Source organism: Caretta caretta, chromosome 11 (genome assembly GCF_965140235.1).
Source record: "Caretta caretta isolate rCarCar2 chromosome 11, rCarCar1.hap1, whole genome shotgun sequence".
Lineage (NCBI taxonomy): Eukaryota > Metazoa > Chordata > Testudines > Cheloniidae > Caretta > Caretta caretta.
The window spans coordinates 56,947,862-56,972,806 of NC_134216.1; the positions used below are offsets into that span (position 1 = coordinate 56,947,862).

General features: G+C 38.7%; 1 protein-coding gene and 1 long non-coding RNA gene across 5 annotated transcripts in view; one reads left to right on the plus strand and one right to left on the minus strand.

Moving 5' to 3' along the window:
- LOC142068569 (uncharacterized) overlaps nt 1-9,538 on the plus strand; it is a 30,928-nt gene extending 21,390 nt beyond the window's left edge. The window contains exon 4 of one of the 3 annotated variants that reach the window (XR_012664433.1): nt 3,645-9,538. This is a non-coding gene — a long non-coding RNA (uncharacterized LOC142068569). The remainder of the gene's footprint in view (nt 1-3,644) is intronic. The other 2 variants (XR_012664434.1, XR_012664435.1) reach the window with 2 other exon arrangements.
- PGAP1 (post-GPI attachment to proteins inositol deacylase 1) overlaps nt 1-24,945 on the minus strand; it is a 78,636-nt gene that overhangs the window by 16,262 nt on the left and 37,429 nt on the right. For both annotated transcript variants that reach the window (XM_048870311.1, XM_048870310.1), the window contains exons 14-26: nt 21,939-22,014; nt 21,548-21,621; nt 21,392-21,443; nt 17,644-17,710; nt 14,274-14,382; nt 13,792-13,830; nt 11,315-11,408; nt 10,579-10,669; nt 10,150-10,347; nt 5,878-6,013; nt 4,895-4,945; nt 1,544-1,770; nt 993-1,097 (exon numbers count right to left, since the gene is read on the minus strand). In XM_048870311.1, the coding sequence (XP_048726268.1) occupies nt 993-1,097; nt 1,544-1,770; nt 4,895-4,945; nt 5,878-6,013; nt 10,150-10,347; nt 10,579-10,669; nt 11,315-11,408; nt 13,792-13,830; nt 14,274-14,382; nt 17,644-17,710; nt 21,392-21,443; nt 21,548-21,621; nt 21,939-22,014 (1,319 nt within the window). The remainder of the gene's footprint in view (nt 1-992; nt 1,098-1,543; nt 1,771-4,894; nt 4,946-5,877; nt 6,014-10,149; nt 10,348-10,578; nt 10,670-11,314; nt 11,409-13,791; nt 13,831-14,273; nt 14,383-17,643; nt 17,711-21,391; nt 21,444-21,547; nt 21,622-21,938; nt 22,015-24,945) is intronic.

The following is a 24,945-nucleotide window of genomic DNA, read 5'->3' on the forward strand; positions in this document are numbered from 1 at the left end:
AAGTTCTAATGGGCCTGGAAAGGACCGAGGCACTTTGGTGCAAACACACAGTTGAACTTGCTTTTAAGAAGAATGTATTGATTTTAATGTGTAATGGGTGATTTGGAAAACCTTGTGCTGTGACTCTCTGCACTGTACCTGTACTATGGATAAATAAAGGACTTCATCTACTAGCATTGTCAACTGAAACCATTCATGGAAGGCTTCACTCTGTTGTTAAAGGCTAGGTTGACTATTCACTCTGTGCTATTTTGCGCAACAAGGTAAAGTATTTTAATTTAGAAGCAGATGATTCATGTGCAATAAGTTTTTCATGAATTTCTTTTATTAAGGGCTTGCCTATATGAGAAATTTTTCCAGTTATACTGCCCTAATTAAATGATGCAACTCCCTCATGTGGGACACTAATTTTGGAATAAGAGACGATTTTTTTCAGTTTAACTTGAACATCTTCCAAAGCAACATAAAGTAAACCAGAAAAAGACATTCTTATCCCAGAATAAGTGTCCATTCAGGGAATTATCACAGTGCAACAATATGGGAGCTTAAATTCACATCTTTACTTTATACAAATATAACTTTCCCGTGTATACAAGGCCGAAGACTCGCAATCACCTGTTAAGAATAAAGCTCTGAAGGATTCAATAAGGTCTGAATGGAAAGCTGAAGTTCTTGATCTGACAGATTGTTTAGGTGTCAAATCAATATTACATTCATATCCTAGTTGGTGAACAGAAATGATCTGTTGCATTTGACTAAACTAGAGCTGATCTGTGTCCATTTTTAAATGTAGTTTGAAAAGATACCTGGCTCTCCATTTCAAGGTTTAATAATACAAATGTCATGAATGTTAATGAGGGGTTACCAGTTAAATATCTGTGTAACACAAATCAACTTTAACCATAGAAGTGGAAAAGGACTCAAGAGTAAGAATTAAACGTGAAGACAGGTATATGGTCTACAAGAGGACTGGAAATAATAATAGAGGATACCTTGATTTTACTTTAGTGGTACTTGAATTCATGAGGATTCCCAAAGTGGATACAAGAATAATAGCCATAGTTCTACATGGATCAGGATCAAGTCTAATATTGTACCTACAAAATAAGCAAATTGTGCAAAGACAGCATATTATTCCCCCCCTTTTTTTTGTTTTTAAACCACTTTAAACCAAACAGAAATTAAACAATCAAAAGGACAGCCTGGCAACATCTGAACAGCTAATCCCATACGAATAAAAGAAATTAGGGAGCATTCTCAGTGTAAATCAGAGGGGGCTAAGATTCAGTCCTGCCTGTAAATCCCTTATGTCTCTATCATATAATTTGCTTTACATAATAGCTAACCATAATCCATTATACAAACTGATGTGTACAGATACCCGTTATTTAAATCATTCGATTAGAACCTTTGGATACTACTATAAAGTAATATTAATAGTCAGAGAAAGCTTTGTAATTCTGAATCGTCAGCCATTTGGGAGATAAGTACTAAGCAAACTATCATGCTGATTTTCTTTTTATGCTGGCAGTTTAAAGGTTACCTGAGATTTTTAAACCAATAAATTAAAGACGGTGAACTGAGAAGCACAATCCATGTAAGTAAATTGATGATTGTAATATGTATCTTAAGACTGTTTACAACATTGTCAATAGCTCTATTGGCAGTGGGTGATGCAGCTGCTGCTTCTGTAATGGTCTCTGTTGAGTCACAGTTCTTTACTGTCTCTTTATTGGAATTATCTGAAGTTTCTTTTGCGTACTTTGGATCCTGTAAAGAAAAAAACGAAAATATTGGTACAGAGTAGATAAGGCTAATAAAATTAACTAGGGCTATCAAGCATTTAAAAAAAATTAATTGTGATTAATTTGGCTGTTAATAATAGAATACCATTTATTTAAACATTTTTTGATGTTTTCTACACTTTCAAATATATTGATTTAAATTACAACACAGAATACAAAGTGTTCAGTGCTCACTTTATATTTATTTTTATTACAAATATTTGCACTTGAAAAAACAAAAGAAATAGTATTTTTCAATTGCCCGATTGCAAGTACTGTAGTGCACTCTCTTTATCCTTAAAGTTGAATTTACAACTGTAGAATTATGCAAAAAAAACCCCTGCATTCAAAAATAAAACAATGTAAAACTTTAGAGCCTAGAAGTTCACTCAGTCATACTTCTTGTTCAGCCAATCACTTGGACAAACAAGTTTGTTTACATTTGCAGGAGATAATGCCACCCGATTCTTGGTCGTGTCACCTGAAAGTGAGAACCGGCATTCACATGGCACTGTTGTAGCCAGCGTCACAAGATATTTACGTGCCAAATGCCCTAAAGATTAGTATGTCCCTTCATGCTTCAACCACCATTCCAAAGGATATGCATCCATGCTGATGATGGGTTCTGCTCAACAACAATCCAAAACAGTGCAGACCAACGCATGTTCATTTTCATCATCTGAGTCAGATACCACCAGCAGAAGGTTGATTTTCTTTTTTGGTGGTTTGGATTCTGTAGTTTCCACATTGGAGTGTTGCTCTTTTAAGACTTCTGAAAGCATGCTCCACACCTTGTTCCTCTCAGATTTTGGAAGGCACTTCAGATTCTCAAACCTTGAATCAAGTGCTGTAACTATCTTTAGAAATCTCACACTGGTACCTTCTTTGCATTTTGTCAGATCTGCAGTGAAAGTGTTCTTAAAATGAACAACGTGCTGGGTCATCATCTGAGACTGCTATAACATGAAATAGATGGTAGAAGGCAGGTAAAACAGAGCAGGGACATACAATTCTCCCCCAAGGAGTTCAGTCACAAATGTAATTAACGCATTATTTTTTTTAACAAGCGTCATTAGCATGGAAGCATGTCCTCTGGAATGGTGGCCAAAGCATGAAGGGGTATACAAATGTTTAGCAGATCTGGCACGTAAATACCTTGAAATGCCAGCTACAAAAGTGCAAACGCCTGTTCTCACTTTCAGGTGACATTGTAAATAAGAAGTAGGCAGCATTATGTCCCGTAAATGTAAACAAACTTGTTTGTGTTTGCGATTGGCTGAACAAGTAGGGCTGAGTGGACTTGTAGGCTCTAAAGTTTTACAGTGTTTTGTTTCTGAGTACAGTTATGTAACAAAAAAAAAATCTACATATTGCACTTTCACGATAAAGAGATTGCACTACAGTACTTGTGTGAGGTGAACTGAGAAATACTATTTCTTTTATCATTTTTTGAGTACAAATATTAGTAATACAAATAATAATATAAAGTGAGCACTGTACACTTTGTGTTCTGTGTTGTAATTGAAATCAAATATTTGAAAATGTAGAAAATAATACAAAAATATTTAATAAATTTCACTTGGTATTCTATTGCTTAACAGTGCGATTAAAACTGCGATTAATCGTGATTAATTTTTTTCCAGTTAATCACGTGAGTTAACCGCAACTAATCAACAGCCCTAAAATTAACATAAAGAACACCATTAACATAATTGCAATGTGCCATATCTCATGTAGGAAAATAAACAGATTTGCAATTTACCCAGATCTAGCCAAGGTAAAGGACCACCATCTTGGATTCCCTGAAAAAGCATTTTTAAAAGAAATATTCATCTTTTAAAGCTTCTAATTCAACCACAGTCTCTCCTTTTAGAGCATTGGCTTCAGGACTCCAAGAGGAATGAGAACAAGGATGGGGAGTGGAGATACCATGAGGAGACCTCAGGGAGCTCCTGGAGGAAGGACAGAAAAAAAAGAACAACAGAGTACAGGGGACAGTAAAGAGTCTATGTGAAGATCAGAGATGAGAATGCAGAGAGAAAGGTGGAAGATACCATAAGCAGAGTTGGAGACAGGCAGCAGGACTGAAAGATGAAAGATAAAGAAAGGGGATGCTGATTTTCAAAGAAGAGACTAATACAAGAAAAGAGTAGACAAATGGGAATGTGACGGAGATGGACAGAATTAATTAAAGATGGAAGGAAAGAAATAAGACAGGAGAAAAAAATTAGAAAAAAAGCAAGAAAAAATTACAACTTTTAGGTTAGTGAATTAAAGATGTCTTTTATTTCATTTCCCTGGCATGTAATTCTAAACCTGGAAAGTGAGGGTAGCTATTCTGAGCACATATATTAATGTATGCACCCCTCGATTCTATAGTTAAGTAATGGGAGAAAGAAGCAGAAAATATTCTAAATGTCCCCATGCATGAAACTGGTCTAATATTGAGTTTTCCATTCATTCTTAACAACTTCCTGGCCATCAGAAGTTTAGTCCATATCTCCCCCCGCAAGTCCTTATTAATTAAGTCCTACTACCTCTCCTCTTGTATCCCACCCATGGTTAATTCCTGAGCTTAGTATTTATAGGTAGAGCACAGGTTATTACCAGCCTACACAATTAGATGCAAGAAAGAACATTTTCTCCCTATTATATTCAGGGAACACAAAAGGAAAATTACACACAGGAAAATGACAAAATAATTAGCTAGACAAATAACTACTGTTTCTTCCTATCCTAAGATTAAAGACTTCTTACCAATGGCATCAAATCTCAGGTTATCACCTCAGTGATCTCAAGAATGAGAATAAAACAGACATCAGTGCTGACACAGGCTACTCAAGAGTCTCTGCTTTTTTCCCCTCTTCTACTCCAGTGAACCAAAGAAGCCATTACCTCTACAAGAAGCCATTACCTCCAGTGCGAGTTCTAGACCCCTCAAGTCACCAAACCACCAACTAAACTTATTTCCATTTTAAAACTACCAAGTCTGGGTAAATCACAGCTGTCAATGTCGCTTGCCACCCGACATTCTTGAGACATGATAAACACACAACCCCATACAGGGGTACTGATTGTTTTCTGTCATCTATAGTATTAAATAGACTTACCATATTAAGAACATTTTGCTCTGTTCTTACATTTGAATGTAGCTTAATAACCTATGAGAAAACAGACATGTTTATTTTTTTACATAGGTTCTACACACAACAGCTGCAGTGCCTAAATAAAAAAACCTCTGTGCTGGCTCTAGAGACTTCTGTCCTGATATTTTGGTTCCTTGGGAGCACAGCTTAACTGAAGCTGTAATGAAAAGGACTTTCCCAGAAATGTCCTCCAACACCTTTTCAAGTGCTCAGAATGGTGGGTGTATTAGTTTCCCTGTTTTTTCCACTGAGTTTGACAGAGGGCAGGGAAAACTCCACATATTCCCTGCCCCTTTTACTTCCATTTCGCCTTCCTCAGAATCCCTCAACAAAATACACAAGAGATGCTTATTTTCAGAGAATCTGCTGCAGTCAAAAAGGTGTGTGTGTGTTGAAGGGTGTCAGCATGCAGGTAACATGCAGATGGCTCTAGCCTCCTTTGGATCACAGGGAATACAGTGAATTTGGAGACCAAATTGCTACTCATTTGACAGTGTGCACACACATGTCCCCTCCAGAAAAATTTTGGGAAAACTCAGAGGAGGAAAATTCTGCAAAGATTCCATCAATCAAGGTCCCTTCCCATTACTCAAATTTCCATAAGGGGGCAAAATCAGGCCCTTGGTTTTATAAACCTGGATTTGAAAAGTAGACTCACCGCATTAGACATCTGTGCATAATATCACTTTACAATAGACAAACAAAGATTAAGTTTGTAGTTCCTTCAGGAGGACGTGCTCAGATGAGTAAAAGACTTAAAAAATATCATTGGATTACGAAGCACACCAGAAAAGTATGGATTTTAAAAGTTTCCGCATATATTAGAGCATTTTTAAAATCCTGAAAAGGATAAACTGTTCTATATTTTCTCTTTGGTAGTCATCTACTATTGAAATACCTAAAGAGTTTAATTCAGATATTGACTCAATTATTCACTGTTTTAATACCTTGAACATGTAGTGAATATAGATAATTAATACAGCAAATGCCCCACAAGTGGTACAGCTAACAAAAATCAGAAGAATGGCCATAAATGCTCTTCTTGGTGTCATCAACTTGCTGTCTTTAGGAAGTCCAGAGGGTCTACAATGACAAAATTACTATCTGTTAGAGTTCTGAGACAAAAATCCACAATTACATAGAAAGGAAAAAGTTTCTAGTTCATGAATAACTTAAATCAATTATGTAACAAGCTAGGAAGTAGCTGCTGCTTACCTTCTCAGAGGTCCATAAGCAAGTTTAGAACATTGTTAACCAATCAAATCACATGCAAATTACGATGCCTGAAATACTCTTCAGCTGTCAGTTTGTTACCTCATACTTCCATTTCTTCAAGAATGTCAGGTATTTGAGTTAATAAATTCATGGCCTTTTAAGTGTCTGAGACTATATGTAATAAATAATTCATAATCTGACTTCCTGTGTGCATGAAAACCAAGTTTTTTAAAACACTGGCCTAGGTTTTGCATCAATCATTAAATCTTCATGTTTACCTTAGGAGAAGCCAATAACTGGGAATAACTGGCTAAACTGTAGTCCTGCGGAAAAGGATCTGGGAGTTATAGTGGATCATGAATTGAATACAAACCAACAAGAAGATTTAATTGTGAAAAAGCACTGAAATAGATTTCAAGGGCGGTTCTGGAATCCTGTCAGTGGAGTTTTAAAAAACAGGTTAGACAAACACCTATTAAGGATGATCTAGATATACTTGACCCTGCCTCAGTGCAGGGGCTGTACTAGATGACCTCTCGAGGTCCCTTCCAGTCCAATACATTTCTATCTGCTTATTATTATTGTAGTACTAGATCAATACACAATGATGCTTTCTAATAGCAGTGTGAATAAAATGTAGTGTCACGTGACAGTACAGAAGCCATAACAGAGTGCTAAAAAACATTCATTTTCTGACACATTTTTCCTTAAATAGAGATTATTCCTGCTCAAAGTCTCAGAAAGACAGGAGCAGATATCCCGATTCTTTGGACATTCAGTTGATGTTACTAAGAGTCAAGAATTAGTTTTTGAGATTACAAAAACCAGCTGAAGGGAGGTATTTCAGCAACAAAATGACTGAGTGGAAAAACAAAAATCCTAATGAAAAGTATGTGGAATGAAAAGTTCTTTGTGGCAATACAATGGGCATTCTGATGCTAAAAATATTTCAAAATAGTAACTTTAGAACAGAAACTGAAAATAGAAACAAAAGCTATCTGGGCTGACTAAGAGGTGTGAAATGATGTACAACTGAACACATTGTGCTAACTGGTAAAACTGGATGTTGGTGAAGCAGCACAATGGTTTTCTGAGGATCAAAAGAAGATGCTAGCTATCAACAGGTCATCTTGAACTTTGAGATACCAGCTGAAGTTAGGACTCATGCTGTTATTTCCTAATAAGAAAAATGTTTGGTCTAAGTGGAACTGAGGCACAGAATGGGTGAAAAAATGAAAGAATTCAACAACTTAAATGTTAGCAATGATCAGAAAGACAGCAAACAGGTTAGTTCTTAAAAATAAATAAATAAATAAATAAATAAGACAGACATTCTATTATGTAAGACTTAAACATGAGACAAGGACATGACTGAATGGAAGAAACATCAACTGACAAAGTTTTCCAATTGAACCAAGGTAGTCTGACATGGAAGATGTGCAGTATGGATTCAGATCAGGAGGACAGATATAGTATTCACAATGTGCAAACAGGTTTGTATTCTGGAAGAGACAGAGGAGGAACCCGAACAGCATCTGAAGTCTATTGGGGGAGTGGAAGAAAGATGCCCAAACGGACAGGAATTTCAAACAGGAGGAGCCAAGACAGCTAGAGATCATGGATTGGATGGCTGTGTTGGAGGATTAAGATGATAGGGCTTCTACACTTTTCTCCAAGTAGCTGCACTCTGACCAAGGGGACATTTATCATTTTTACTTTGTGCCATAATGCACCCATTAGAGTCATCCAAGACATCAGACTTGTTTCAAAACATCCATTAAAATAACATTGGTCCTAGTGGTCTAGAAACCACCCATTCAACTCCATGTGGGCAAAAATTATAATCTAAAAAGGAAAGGAGTCTGTAAAATATGGACTGCTCCAAATGAAAAGGTTTAGATCCAAATACTGAAGACAGCTACACAGGGACCCTGGCTGACACTACTTAAGAAAGAATTCTACAGAAGGGCCACGACACACCAATCCCCTGCTCCTGGCCTGAGCACACCACTTAAGTATAGACACTGAGGACAACGCAGCCACTCTCAGTTGCCTTCTAGGGATTCATGGAAAGATATAGTTATTCACAAACCTCAGGACTAGACTCCTCCAGGCTTTAAAAAATAAATAAATAAATATCAGCAAAACTCTGAATGAAATCTATTGATTTACTGGCAGCCAGTGCAAACTGTGGAGCATGGGTATTAAATTTCTTTACCCTACCCTGAGTGTTCTCAGAGTTAGCATGCAGTCACGTTGTTCAGTCAAGATAGAACAAGAATTGGGCACCTATAAGAGAAATCTATCCAAAGCAGGATTTTAATAAAAATATCCTCAAACTGAAAACTTACAGCTTTATCACTTAAGCTAAATTCTATGCGCTTTCAGCAGCGATAAGAGTATCTCGGTTGAAATGTGACAGATTGTGTGTGCACTATATGTATTATTGCCACCTAATTGATGGAATGTCAAAAGTACAAATGTGTAGAAAAGGCTCATCTGGTGGATCTGCTCTTTGCTCAGAGAGTAGAGAGATTGAGTTTCTGGAGCTAAAACACTAAATTAATTTCTATGTGAATACAGCCAAACTATTAAAATATGATTAAATACATAATCCAATTTGGCTAATTTAGTGTTCTGTTCTTTCAAAAAGTCTTGTTAGGCTTCTTATATCTTAATAGTCTGTACATATAAATAAAAATTGAACGTTAAAGTATTTTCAGATATACCTGTAAAATACATGTTTTCTGTACATGGAAATGTGTGTCTGTACAATTCTTATTGTATCAGTCCTCAGTGTTCTATAATTCAGGGTATCAGACACTAATAACAGAATGTGAGTTTATGGCTTCCCCTGGGCAAAGGTGCATGTTTTGCTGCCCCTGGAGCAGCCTGGGAAGGAGTTCTGCCCAGTTTTCCCAAATTGTCATAAATATAAAGGGAAGGGTAAACCCCTTTAAAATCCCTCCTGGCCAGAGGAAAAATCCTCTCACCTGTAAAGGGTTAAGAAGCTAAAGGTAACCTCGCTGGCACCTGACCAAAATGACCAATGAGGAGACAAGATACTTTCAAAAGCTGGGAGGAGGGAGAGAAACAAAGGGTCTGTGTCTGTTGGTACGCTGCTTTTGCCGGGGATAGAACAGGAATGGAGTCTTAGAACTTTAGTAAGTAATCTAGCTAGGTATGTGTTAGATTATGATTTCTTTAAATGGCTGAGAAAAGAACTGTGCTGAATAGAATGACTATTCCTGTCTGTGTGTCCTTTTTGTAACTTAAGATTTTGCCTAGAGGGATTCTCTATGTTTTGAATCTAATTACTCTGTAAGGTATCTACCATCCTGATTTTACAGAGGTGATTTCTTTACTTCTATTAAAAGTCTTCTTGTAAGAAAACTGAATGCTTTTTCATTGTTCTCAGATCCAAGGGTTTGGGTCTGTGGTCACCTATGCAAATTGGTGAGGATTTTTACCAAACCTTTCCCAGGAAGTGGGGTGCAAGGGTTGGGAGGATTTGGGGGGGAAAGACGTGTCCAAACTACGTTTCCCAGTAAACCCAGTTAGAGTCTGGTGGTGGCAGTGGATATTCCAAGGACAAAGGATAAAATTAATTTGTATCTTGGGGAAGTTTTAACCTAAGCTGGTAAAAGTAAGCTTAGGAGGTTTTCATGCATGTCCCCACATCTGTACCCTAGAGTTCAGAGTGGGGGAGGAACCTTGACACAAATCAAAAAGGCAATATAGGTAGCCAGCGCAAGAAAGAGGGCACCTTAATGTTCCATTACCTGGGGGTGTACTACAGGCCACAATCCGGCCCTTTATATTGCTTTATATTGCTTGTATTTGGTGTTGGCAAATCCTGATGATCAATAAAAAGGAGTTTATTGTAACTGTATTGTAGGATCTCATCCACCCAAGTATTCCCAATCTTACAACTGTTAGGTTTCTCTGATTTACTTATTATCGTTACAGTCATCGAAAGAAAGATAAGTATTATGCTGTTTTACCTTGTCAAAGATAACCACAATGAAGAAAAGAGCCTTAGAGATGAAGAGAAGAGTATGCCACCCCAGTAGGCAATTCCTGTCCCAAAAAGAAATAGAATCAGGGACACAAGGGGGTCCCACATATCCCGCTTATTCAGTAAAACAGCATCCAACTCTGGCAAAAACAATACATTCCATATATCTTTAAACCAGTTAAACCTGCCAAAATATGAAAGAAATATTAGTTGTCTTTTCTGGTCACTGTTTCAACAAAATACACATAATTATTCCTGACTCTACAACCTTTTAATCAGATCAATATCACATGGCAAAGGATCACAAAGAAAATAAAAGAATACTACTTTGTTTTTTAAAAAAATGTATAAATAAAACTTCTACACTTTGGAAACTGCTACACAAAATTAAAACAAGTAACAGAAAATAACCTACCCCAATAGAAATTTAACAACATTCACAATAGGGTCCACTTTGTAGGGTTTGGCTGCTCTAGCCAGTGCAAGAACAAAATCTGAACATTGGCCTAGAAAAAAAATGATAAAGACACAATTCATACCTTGCCACAAGGTTCTAAACAAAAGCTCAAAACCAGAAAGTGAAATTAAACACAAAGCTTCAAAAATGAAAATAAGAATGATAACATACTAAGACTATTACTGTACAATAGCAAGGCTCTTGTTCAAAATCCTTATCAATCAGTTGATTGCTCAGAAACAGATGGCCTGGGACAACAGTTTTAGATAGACAGACACGATAAAAAAGTTTTTAAGAGATACGAACATCACTTGATCTTGAATAAATATGCTTTTAGTGACAAGAGATTACCAGTTTCCTGCACACATTTCAGTTTATTTTTAATTCTTTCAAAATAAGTTCTACCCCATAACTATTTTTTTTTCTTAAACTTCTGACACGGGCAGAATGTCGCTAGAGGAGGACACTAATGGGGAAAAACACTGTGCTCCTTTTTGTTTGTTTGATATCATGGCCCAACTCTTAAAAGAAGATTAATATGATCGTAAACCACAAGAAAAACTACAGTGATGTTTCTCTATGAGGAGAATATTAATATGGTGGTTTCTAAATTCATAATGTATGAAAATATGATTACTATACCAAAAAAAAAAAAAAAAAAGTGTGGCTAACCAATCTTTTTACACAATGTTACCTGTTGAAATTAAGGCGCTTAACTGTCCTCCATATGCAAGAAGCATATTAGAAATAACATACACAGGAAGGGAACCACCATGAAACCTTATTACCTAGAGAACAAGGATGTTATACAGTTAACTTGAGCACGCCAAAAAGGATTAAAAGATTAACGTGAGTTACCTCATGGAACAAGAGTGAAACTGTTTTCATGAGGTTCAGGTTCTGCTCTCCCCTTGATGTGTATGCATCAGTAACTCCCATTAGCAATAAAAGTTATACTTGATAAATATCCACGAACCATACTCCTGAATTGCCACCTGATTGTGTTTGGTTTTAGAAATAAAATACCAAATAACATGTGTTTCTGATTTTGCAGTCAGGATAAGTGTGGAAGGAATAACGTTGCATCTGAATCATGTTTCACTCATGAAATCCAATATATTTAACAACAAAACTTAGAAATCAGTTTGAGATAATCACTTGTCTGCAATGCCAGTAAGTTTGTAGCCAAAGAGCTTTTCAAATCACAGTTTTAGATTAGTTAGAATTGGTATAGAAACGTAAAAATACTCATAACAAGTGACAGAGAGGAAACAACTGTGAGCAAAACTGACAGTTCTGACTGTTTAGTGAACATTTTATCCCTTTTTCATTAACAGAATCAGAATTTAGTAAAAAACTAGGATAACAGGAGAGTCTAACTCACAGACACCATTTAACTATTCAATAAACCAGTATTTCATGACACAAATCTGTTTTATTTTGCCAAATCTGTGTAATTGATGTCATAAAATGCAAGCTAATAATTTTTTTAAATGTACACTGTAACATAGAGACGCCTTCTGGGAGGCTAGAAAAGTGGAAATATTTTAGACTGATGTATACATTTCGGAGATGCTTGCGAACAGCATTCCTAGTTACCAGTACTTTGGTACTATGAAGCTTCAGATGGCCTGTCTATTTCTACTGATTCTAGCATGGAAATGCATCCTTCCTGTACTGTAAAGTCTGCCAAAGAAACAGATGACGACTCTAATTAGAGGATTTTTTGCCATTAGAATAAGCTATGTTCACCACCAAGCAACATTTCCATGTCTGAAATGGAACAAAATAAATACCTGGAGGCAAGGTGAACAACACCCACAGCAGCACCCTTTTCAGAGGTATAAGTCTAAATATGTGATCGAGGACTGGCACAATTGAGTCTTACCCCTCACTTGGAGCTGAGGAATTTCTGCTTACATGGGAAGTCCATCATTAGCAAGTGTCAGTGATCTGTAGTGCAAGATTTTTCTTGTTCAGTGCTCCGTTATGCTATTAAGACATAGCCCATCGCTGGGTCCTGCACAGGTGCACTGTCCTAACAGGTGCTCCTGGAGGCATTGTGCCTGACTCAAGTACAAACATCTCTGGAAGCTTCAGAAAGGTTTGGCTGCTAGTCTACATTTTAACCTCATCTACATTAGCCTCTTCCTTATAAAGTCTCCCACAGTCGCTATCACCATTTGAAGTCTAACAGTGGGAACTTTAGCATAGACAAGATTCTGATGTTAACTAGCTCAAGTTTAAAACACCACTTAACTTCACCTAAAGATTTTTGTGCATAAATGGGAGTCAGGGAGTGAGAGAAAAACTTGAGTTATAGCTCAAGCTGGCAATGCAGTAGAGACAAGCCCTTAATGTTTATCATTTGTTGTATCTTTGCCTACTAATGTTATAAAGCTGGGTGTTAAGTGGGATGGAGGAAGAAGGAAAATGACCCAAGCTAGTGCTAAAAACACATTGTTAATAGTAAAAAGTGTGTTAAGTGTAACATGTCACAGTTCTTACTGATATATGAACAGTTTATATACTGCACGCTAACTGGTTCAATTTAGCTTGTTGAAAAACCTTGTAGTCACAGCTAATCAAATTACCAATTCTATTATTAACCATTAACTATTATTAAAAATTTAAAGTGTTCGTTTTTAGTACAACTTGCCATGACAGAATCAGTGTAAAATATGTTAGAACCCATCCATACAAAAAAAAAAAAATCTACACAGATCTGAGGAAAGCTAGAATACTTTTTATAATTCTTTAAAAATTTAGGGCAACATCTATCCTGGTATGTCGTCTTGCAGAGTAAAAGTACTTTAATCTAACATTGGATGGTATCTTACAGTCACACGCACACTCTATCTTGACAAAATCCAAGAAGGGCATAGCAAAACAGCTCTTTTTAAAATAGCATATACACATTTAAAAGAAAAAAAATACCCAAACACTATTTTTGGCAGAACTTCGGGTTCCACACATCACTCTTTTGAAATATTGCTTTTATAGTCCACATAAATTTTCTCAGATACAGGAAAGACTTTCTTCAATCAAGACACAGTACTCAAGAATGTCACATGTGTTTTCATTTATGTTTGGCATTAACCAAGAGGGCTAACCACAGACTTACTCTAGTGATACACAAAACAAAATTAAACATTAAAAGGGTTTCCTTACTTGCCCAAGAACTTGTGAGAATGAGGTCTTGATGGTGACCTAATTGAACACACACATTAAAAAGAACTTTAATATTTTGTTGTACATTACTGTCAACTGATGAACCTTTTGAATAATGCTAAGCACAAAAAATAGAAAATTAACACTATATTTCACATTTTGGCTTTCTGAAAGAAAAAGAAATCCTCTGTATCAGCAGCAGATCGATAGCTGAAATGTACATCATATCACCCTCACCCAGGGAAAGCTCAAGTAATATTTTAAAGGGTTTTATTTGTTTGAAGACATCAGCCCAGCTTTCAATAGCCCTTCACCTGCTCCAAACTACTTTTAACTGCACTACGTAAATAAAAAGTGATGGAGAATATTAAACACCTTTAGATTTGATGAGGAAGAAAATAACATTAATTGTTAATTCCTCAAAATGTGCAGATAAGAGAGACGAATTATATATGCTAAAGAAAATAAATCCTGTTACTTACTTCATATTGACAATCTACAGATGAATAAATATTTAATACTGCAACAGTGCTGTCATTTTCAGGTTGTGCAATGTGCAGTTTTGCAGAAATCTCAGTAAAAGATGGAACTCTGAAATGACAACGATTAGTAAATGCTCCAGTTATAATCAAAAGATACAGAAATATTTTAGCGTGTTCAATACAAGTGGCTGCAAAACACTAGCAACATAGAAAAGCATCACAGCAAAGACCAGCCTGATGGCATAGTGGTGAGTATTTATACGATCATGAAGAACATCAATCCAAGTCTCTTTTTCTCTGAGCTGTCATGGGCCAGGGTATTAAAGGAAGACTTCAAGCTCAATCCCCTAGGGGAGGAGGCCTCAGAACACTCCTAAGCGAGCTACGTAAGTGATGGGCTCAGTTTGACTCAAAAAATTCAATCCTGACCTCAGCAAGTAAACTGTTGATTGGGGCTTGAGCCTTCAAGAGCTGAGGAGGATGAATATGTGGGGAAAAAAGGGAAAATGAGAATCTTCAGAGCTCTGAAATGAACAGGGAAGACTATTTTCAAAACATTAAATCTAACTGTAACCTGCAATGTATTACAATTAATCCTATTTCAAACCCATTTTATGTTCTAACCTCAAACCCAACAAGCTCTTGATGTTGGCCAGAGCAGCTGGTTATTTATGAGAGCCATTAGAATAAATTGTAGATACTATTTTAAAAATGTACTTGCCTAAGAGTATAATTGTCATTAGGTTATTGCTAACCATTAAATACAGTATGAATTTTGGAGCTTGTTTTATATGTAAGAATGAAAGAATCAATGAAAGAATATTTCTTCAAAGCACCATAAGCATTACCATTGTGCATGTCAGATAAATAAATGGACTCTTACACCTGATGTTCAGGGACTGACTTCCCCAGTCTGAAATAATTGGCTGCACTTCTCCTCCTGCAAATACTGGAGGCAGTTCAAACTTGTTCATGTCTTTTCTGCTATTACCCCCTATGTACTTCCAAACCTCCCTGGATACACTAGACATAGATGCTTGCCCCGCTCTGTCCCTTTTGTTCACCTCTAGCAGCACAAAGGGGGAACGTGGCCCTTTTTTTCCCTGTTGAGAATTCCTGTGGCATGGAGGAGCCCCCAGGGACCGACAGCCCGGGTAACAAGCTTCTATGCAACCTCCTCCACATAGCCATGGGACATGGAGTCTGTCAGGGTACAGAGGTGCATGCTACACCCCAGTTGGCAGCTAGCATAGGTTAAAGAACCTCCCAGGTCATAATCAACTCTGATGCCTGTCCCCGATTACACCAAGTAGAACTTTGACGCAGCAAAGAATCTCTAGACCTAAATTCTTTTTACTAGAGTAAATATAATCTAACAGAAATATCTTATTCAGTTGTGTTAACTACATACATGGGCCCTGAAGAAGCCATCAGAAAGATACCTAAAGGAATAGTTAATAGGGAGAAATACAGGGGGGAAAAGTTTTTTCTATTTCTAAAAATGAGTAATATTAATCTAATTTGGAAGCACTGCTAGAAGCATACTTCCAAAGGGTGCTTCTGTGTAGTGCTTTAAAGGGTGTTGACCAGATAGCTGCTTAAAGATTTCCTTTGTGATGGCTGTCATCTTTTCTATTCAGGATGCCACCCCATGGCACATTTTCTGTGGGCTCTCATCCCTTCTGGCTTCTGTTATGCTATGATACAGCACTTGATCCACTTAGTTATGGAGAATTTGGATTCCTCCAAGACCAGGTATGTAGGCTGGTGGTAAAAGAACACCAATGACATTTTCCAGAACTGATCAGTTCTACTCACGTATATTTTAAACAGAGCTTCACATATCTACTGTGTGCCACGCTGCTCCTTTAGGGCCCTAAGGCTTCAGGTAAAAATGAAGGAAGAATGAATTCCCATGATACGGAAGGAATGACTCAGACACTCAACCCCCACCCTCATTTGTCCTTAAGGAAAATGCAGTAAGGCTTGTGCCCTTCAAGAACAAAATTTCTGAGACTCTTCTTGCCAACATGACCACAACCAAGAAGCAAACTTTATGGAAACAAGAGGCCTAGCTCCCAGGATTTCAGCTGAAATACTACTTGGGTCAGGGACAATTCTATGTTGTCCATCTGCTCTCCCCTTCACGTGGCTTGCCCTCACACCCTAGAAAGATATTTGCCCTGGCTTAAAGCTTGGTCTTCCTCTTCACCACATTCATCTCCATGGACTAAAAGAGTATCTTGGAGGGGAAAGGAACCTTTCAAGTTTCTATGGCTCAGGGTTATCGTGGAAAATGAAGAACTGAATTTTCTTCTGGCTTTTTTCCTCTCTGGGTATTGACCGTTTTAGTTCAGATTTTCCTTCTGGAGGATTTGTGACAGCGCTCATTTTTAGGAAATGAGTCTCCTCCTTGTCTGGTGTTCTGTTTTAGGCTTTATCTCAGAGTTCTGAGCCCTGGTACTCACTCCTCATCCTCTGAAATACAGTTGGAAAGGAATGAGAAGAATGTCCAAGAGAGCCCAGATCTTCCTCTTAGGCAGAAGGAGAGAATGAAATTGCATATGCAGGAGAACTACATGTGCTTTAAGTGGATAATTGTGTCATTTGGTAAGATGCCAAATGACTCAATTATCCACTTAAAGCACATGCAATTGAACCTTGAAACTTTTCCCTTTAGAAGTGGTTCAGAACCAAGACTGTGGGACATTTTAGATTTACTACTGAAGAGCTGTCAATCAGTGAGGAGGGTCCAGTTTGCTGAGTCCCAAGGGCTGAAGAGGACTAACTGATCAATGCCAGAGGACAAAGAGAGAGAGAGCGTGAGAGAGCAGAAATCCAGATACACCATAACAAGCTGTCCAGACTCCCAAGTCCCCACCCCTGCAAAGTGAAGGTCAGCATCCCTTCTACGGCTTCTGGGATGTCTTCCTGCACAGATATAGCATCTCTTGAACTTCAGATTGCTGCAGGTCCTGTCTACACTGATGGGAGAGGACGGAGCACATACAGAGAAATAACAGCACTGGAAACGTTGGTCCCTTAAGGGAGAGGAGTAAAGATTTTGCTTGTTGCTCCCCCTAAGTCAGCTTTACAAGCAAAAATTTGCGATGTATAAAGGGAGAGTGCTGAACTACTCATCTGTCTTCATTGGTGGACTTAGGGAATCTGACGCAAGAGCTGCAGCCAAACCCCTGAATCTCACGGACAGGTCTGAACTATCTCTGGTATTTAGAGGAAGAGAGAGGCAGCCCAAACGTCTCAGACAGAGAGAAATCTAATTCCAGAACGATTACTCTTTTACCGTGTCTGGAATGTAAACTCTACTTTGAAAGATAGCAAGAAAAAATAGAATCTCAAAACACCTTACTTAGAGACAGTTATTGAGTCTTCATGTGACCATGGTACATGGAGTCTGTAAACACTCGTTTTCCTTCCTAGAAAGGAATCAAAGTAAAAATGAATTATGAAACATTATTGTATGAGATTAAAATTACTGTAGTTCATTCACAGGTCAACGCAATGGATAACATGACTATTGGATTATTTCTACATTTCAAATATCTGCAACAACTGTTACAATTTGCACTTTTAAAACTCACTACTGATACTTTGAAAAACAAGATTAAATGGAGAATATAGACTACAGGTGAGTCGCATCATACGCACATTTAACTTACGCAAATTCAACTATATGCGCATGGCAAAAAAAAACCCCAACAAGATACCTGTAAATAGTGCGGGCAATTCCACCCACCATTCCACTCAATGAGCGTATGCCTCAGAGTGAGCATGAGATGGGAGACATGAATCTGCTGTTCCCTCAGTTGGTCTTAGTTCCTGCATGCCTCTCACAGTGTGAGCATCTTGCTGCACTTAGTGTGATTCGTGTTTAAAGATACATATTTTTCATACAACATGGCCCCTAAACGCAAGCCAACTACTTCATCTGGCGCTCAACCAAAGAAACAGCCATCTGTTGCAACGTTGGAGGAAAAACTGGCTGTGTTGGACTTTTTGAGAGATGGTATGTCGGTCTCCAATGTGGCGCGTAAATATGGCCGCAACCAATCTAGCATCTGTGCCATCAAGATTCGAGAAAGAGAAATTCGTCAAGCCATGGCATCAAGCGCTCCAATAACTGCTATGGTGATGAGCCAGGTGCATGATAAGACTTTAATGAACGCTGAAAAGGCATTAAACTTATGGCTGGAAGACATGAACCGTAAATGCGTGCCTATTGATGGCAACACGTTGTGAGAAAAGACTCTTAGTCTCTATGCACTGTTCAAACCTCCCGCCGAAGAGGAACAGCCTTCTGGTGAGAAGGAATTCAAAGCCAGCCAAGGTTGGCTTAACAGTTTTAGGAACCGCTTCAACCTCAAAAACGTGCAGACTACTGGTAAAGCTGCATCTGCCAATGAAGAGGCAGCAAAAGCCTACCCCGAACAATTAAAGAAAATCATAGAAGAAAAGGGCTATCTTCCGGAACAAGTTTTTAATGCTGATGAGACTGGGCTCTTCTGGAAAAAAATGCCCAACTGCACTTACATTTCTAAATCAGAAAGACAAGCCCCTGGCTTCAAAGCAGCTAAAGACCCGTGTGACTGTGTTGTTTTGTGGCAATGCGGCTGGGCATTTAATAAAGCCGGGCTTGCTCTACAGAGCTGCAAATCCCCATGCCCTAAAAGGCAAGAACAAAAATCTCCTGCCTGTGTTCTGGCAATCAAATAAAAAGGCTTGGGTGACAGTAGCGTTATTTCTGGATTGGTTCCCCAAGTGTTTCATTCCGTAGGTCAAGCGGTACCTCGAAGAGAAAGGACTTGACTTTAAAGTGTTGCTGATCAGAGACAATGCTCCTGGCCACCCTGCGCACTCCGGTTTCCGCATAAAGACATTGAAGTCGTCTTTCTCCCCCCCAATACCACCTCCATCCTCCAACCTCTCAACCAAGATTCACTGTTTCAAGGCCACGTACATGAGGCTTACATTCTCACGGATATGTAGCGCTATGGATGCTGATCCCAATCTTAATGTGATGGAGCGCTGGAAATGCTTCAACATCTCCGATTGCATCACTTATATTAAACAGGCAATGGATGCAATCAAGCCTGAAACAGTCAATGCATGTTGGCGAAACCTATGGAAAGAATGTGTGAATGATTTTAAGGGTTTTCCGACCATTGACAAAGAAGTGAAACTCATTGTTCAGGTGGCCAGGCAAGTGGGTGGTGATGGCTTCGTCAACATCCTTGAGGAAGAAAATGAAGAATTAATTGAGAGCCACAGAGAAACATTGACTAACGAAGAGTTAGAGGAACTGATAAAATCGTCTACAGAAGACAAAGATGATGACGACCACCATGAACAGGAAGAGCCAGCAAGTTGGAATCCTCATAAATTTGCTGAAGTGTTCCAAGCAGCGAAACACTTGAAGATTTAATTTCTGAATACAATCCCTCTATGAAACGAAGCCTCAAAATCACACATAGTATTATGGATGATTCGAGACCGTATCAAGAAATGTTTGAGCAGCTCAAGAGACAACAGCAACAGTTGCCGATCACCATGTTTTTCAAGGAAAAAAACCAGCAGCAGATGAGCCTACGCAATCAACTTCTCGAGCTGAACCAGAGCCAACCACTTCATCTACGACTCGCTCTCCGTCACCCAAGCTCTCTGTCACCTCCATCTCCTGGATCAACATAAAGCCCTGACGACCCCCTGTAAGGTTTTTCTTGGAAGTTGAGATATTGTATATCAGGTGTACATATAAATTACCCCCTGTAATTAAAAATACAGTACTGTAAAATTATATTTGGCATATGTACTCTATTATTTATTGTACATTACTGTATACAGTATACATATTACTGTACAGGGTTGTATACACAAAACCATGTACAGTATACTGTACTTTATAGGTGATTTAAGGGATTTTCAAGGGTAATTTTGACTATACGTGATTTTCACCTTACGCGCTGACTTTAGAACCTAATTCCCACGTAAGATGCAACTCCACTGTATATCAAACTGTTTGGAAAGAAATCTAAATTGAAAGCCATATAATAATATATTGAGAATTCATATTTGGTTGACAGTATAGTTTGGAATAGTGCACGCGCGTGTGTGTGTGCACGTGTGAAAGATAAATAGATTAATATATATATATATGACCGTTAAGAGTGAAATGTGTCAACTATCCTCCAATAAGCAGAGTAGGAAAGCTTAACAGGTACCCCGCTGTGCCTAGATCTTCTTTGTGTGTCCTTTCCACAGCCATAGGTTTTTCCAGAGTCGGGCATATGATAGGGCCCGGTCTCTAGTCCTGGCAAGATCTTCCATGGTGCATGGTTCCTTCAGAAACCTAGATAAATCCTTGCTAATTATTTTTATTTAGATCCACTCTCCCATATACACAGTGATATAGATTATAGATTTTTTATTTGAAACATGTATTCACAACAGGATTTTGTCCAGTTTTTGTTTAAAAGAAGTGTGTAAACAGATCAAGACCTGCGCAAAGATGATTTGGGTTCATTTTTAAAAGCCATAAAAATCTTCTATACTGAAGGGTCTAAATAGTTCAGGAAAGCAGTAATAAGCCACAGAGCGTCTCATCCCTAAGTCAACAATTCAGATTTTACTCCAGTCAATAGCAATTGAAAGCCCTTGCCACACAAGGACTTTAGAACTCATAGTCCAGATCCTCACAGACAGTGTCAACCTAACAAAAGCCGACTAATATAAGCGGCATCTCTCTTTGCAGAGACACTGAGGATGGAATGATTAAGGAGACCAGACTACTCCCTCACCTTTACAAATGGTCTTTCTAGAAAGAGAGGTGAAGCACACTGGCAGGGTTGGGAAGCTTGTACAGACACTGCCAATATTTTATCTGTTCGTTGGATAGAACAGAGGATTTCAGTCTCCAGAGCTCTCAGTCTGGCAACTTTCACAGCAAAAAAATTACATAAAAAGTTAAGAACTTGATAGCAATCACATTACAGTATGGAACATGAGAGAGCTGGGAGGCAGATATATTTTTGACAGCTTTTTTTCTATTGTACATTTTACTGCAACCATTCATGTGCACTTCAGGAAAACATTAAATTTACCTTTGTGTGGGTTGCAGTGGCTCTCAATGTAGATATTAAAAGCTTGGTATATCTGAAAACAAAACAAAACAAACAAACCCAAGAAACATTTATTCACTTGCATTTCCAAAGGAACTAGTTAGTTAATATCAATTTTGTTTAATTCAGTATTTTTACCTGGCAAAAGTGTTGGAGCTGTACATTGTAAATTAGACCAGCTGAACTGAATACAATTTTGCTTGAAGAAAGCCCTGTAGAAATGACAACCCTATATTATTTCCAATTAGTAAATCTAGAAAAGTAAAGGACTAGAGACTGATTTGCTTGAAAAGTTCACTACATCTAAGGTTTTTCTTGGAAGTTGAGATATTGTATATCAGGTGTACATATAAAGTATTTATGAAATTCCTAATAGTAAGAGGGTGAAATAAGGCTTGCTTAATAGGAAATTATCTTTAAACTTACTAAAAGATTGATCTTTGGAGTTATTTTAAGGCCAGATTTATTACTCAAAATATGCCAACAAATGCAGTTTTCAAGTTTTGCAAGAGCAGTGCATTATACCTACCAAAAGAAAAAAGATGTGTTACAGGAAGTTGTACTGTTCGGGAATCCTCTTTAAAGAATTCACAGTCCAAAGTAAACTGCAACATAGACATATTATTTTATTGCATAGCATAGATCGGAAATGAACATAAAGCTAGAGCATTAAGTCTGGCCATACTCTCTTCAGAACCCCAGGCAGATGACAACGTTCGAAGGTTGCTGCAAGTCATGTTTCCATGGTTCACTTACAGTGGCTGGCCAGCCATTGGTTCAGCCACTAGCACAAGCCAGAACAGCTTTAGACTAGCTTGATCTGATTTTCACCCAGCTGCAATGTGTTGCAGCATGGCCAAAGCGCTTGTATCTCTAAGTCAGTGCCTCCTACTCGGGGCACAAGAGAGTTATACATGGCTGGCTGTGCCCCTCAAGGATTCCCACACACAAGAAGAATATTTAGCTGGCCAATTATGTCAGCTTTAGCTATCCTTTATGCTCCTGGAGCAGCACAAATGGACTGAGCTGAGCTGAGAATCTGGTGCACAATCTATAAAATACATTTAGTTCATTTAAAACTATTCTCTCACCTCACCTGAAAACCAGTATTTCTCACTTTCCTTTATAAAAGTGGTTTTCAAGCTGTTTTCAAGCTATAAGTTAAAAGAAAGATGGTCTCATAGAATCATAGAATATCAGGGTTGGAAGGGACCCCAGAAGGTCATCTAGTCCAACCCCCTGCTCGAAGCAGGACCAATTCCCAGTTAAATCATCCCAGCCAGGGCTTTGTCAAGCCTGACCTTAAAAACCTCTAAGGAAGGAGATTCTACCACCTCCCTAGGTAACGCATTCCAGTGTTTCACCACCCTCTTAGTGAAAAAGTTTTTCCTAATATCCAATCTAAACCTCCCCCACTGCAGCTTGAGACCATTACTCCTCGTTCTGTCATCTGATACCATTGAGAACAGTCTAGAGCCATCCTCTTTGGAACCCCCTTTCAGGTAGTTGAAAGCAGCTATCAAATCCCCCCTCATTCTTCTCTTCTGCAGGCTAAACAATCCCAGCTCCCTCAGCCTCTCCTCATAACTCATGTGTTCCAGACCCCTAATCATTTTTGTTGCCCTTCGCTGGACTCTCTCCAATTTATCCACATCCTTCTTGAAGTGTGGGGCCCAAAACTGGACACAGTACTCCAGATGAGGCCTCACCAATGTCGAATAGAGGGGAACGATCACGTCCCTCGATCTGCTCGCTATGCCCCTACTTATACATCCCAAAATGCCATTGGCCTTCTTGGCAACAAGGGCACACTGCTGACTCATATCCAGCTTCTCGTCCACTGTCATCCCTAGGTCCTTTTCCGCAGAACTGCTGCCTAGCCATTCGGTCCCTAGTCTGTAGCTGTGCATTGGGTTCTTCCGTCCTAAGTGCAGGACCCTGCACTTATCCTTATTGAACCTCATCAGATTTCTTTTGGCCCAATCCTCCAATTTGTCTAGGTCCTTCTGTATCCTATCCCTCCCCTCCAGCGTATCTACCACTCCTCCCAGTTTAGTATCATCCGCAAATTTGCTGAGAGTGCAATCCACACCATCCTCCAGATCATTTATGAAGATATTGAACAAAACCGGCCCCAGGACTGACCCTTGGGGCACTCCACTTGATACCGGCTGCCAACTAGACATGGAGCCATTGATCACTACCCGTTGAGCCCGACAATCTAGCCAGCTTTCTACCCACCTTGTAGTGCATTCATCCAGCCCATACTTCCTTAACTTGCTGACAAGAATACTGTGGGAGACCGTGTCAAAAGCTTTGCTAAAATCAAGAAACAATACATCCACTGCTTTCCCTTCATCTACAGAACCAGTAATCTCATCATAGAAGGCGATTAGATTAGTCAGGCATGACCTTCCCTTGGTGAATCCATGCTGGCTGTTCCTGATCACTTTCCTCTCATGCAAGTGCTTCAGGATTGATTCTTTGAGGACCTGCTCCATGATTTTTCCAGGGACTGAAGTGAGGCTGACTGGCCTGTAGTTCCCAGGATCCTCCTTCTTCCCTTTTTTAAAGATTGGCACTACATTAGCCTTTTTCCAGTCATCCGGGACTTCCCCGGTTCGCCACGAGTTTTCAAAGATAATGGCCAATGGCTCTGCAATCACAGCCGCCAGTTCCTTCAGCACTCTCGGATGCAACTCGTCCGGCCCCATGGACTTGTGCACGTCCAGCTTTTCTAAATAGTCCCTAACCACCTCTATCTCCACAGAGGGCTGTCCATCTCTTCCCCATTTTGTGATGCCCAGCGTAGCAGTCTGGGAGCTGACCTTGTTAGTGAAAACAGAGGCAAAAAAAGCATTGAGTACATTAGCTTTTTCCACATCCTCTGTCACTAGTTTGCCTCCCTCATTCAGTAAGGGGCCCACACATTCCTTGGCTTTCTTCTTGTTGCCAACATACCTGAAGAAACCCTTCTTGTTACTCTTGACATCTCTGGCTAGCTGCAGCTCCAGGTGCGATTTGGCCCTCCTGATAACATTCCTACATGCCCGAGCAATATTTTTATACTCTTCCCTGGTCATATGTCCAACCTTCCACTTCTTGTAACCTTCCACTTCTTGTAAGTCTCTCTATGAAACAATCTCCCTTCTTGTTCATGATTATACAAACCACTACTCTTACATTCTCAATCACAAAACATCCTTGTCACAGCTACTGCAGCTGCTTACATGAAAATATAGTACTAGAATAGTATTCATGTATATTGATCTGTCTTAAAAATAAGCAGATGAACAGGAGGAGGAGAGCTAGAACCACAAGCAAGCAGCAGTTCAAAAAAATCACTGCTCTACAATATCATCATGCTAGGAATTATAGCTACTTTCAGTAGACTAGATGTTAAATTAGTTGAAAAATCTACCTCTGAATCACATACTGTAGGACAGAACTATGTAAAAGATATTTAGTGCAACTCTCGATATTTAATACATTTTCCTTGCAACCAATAATGACCAAATATAGTATTCAGTTATCTT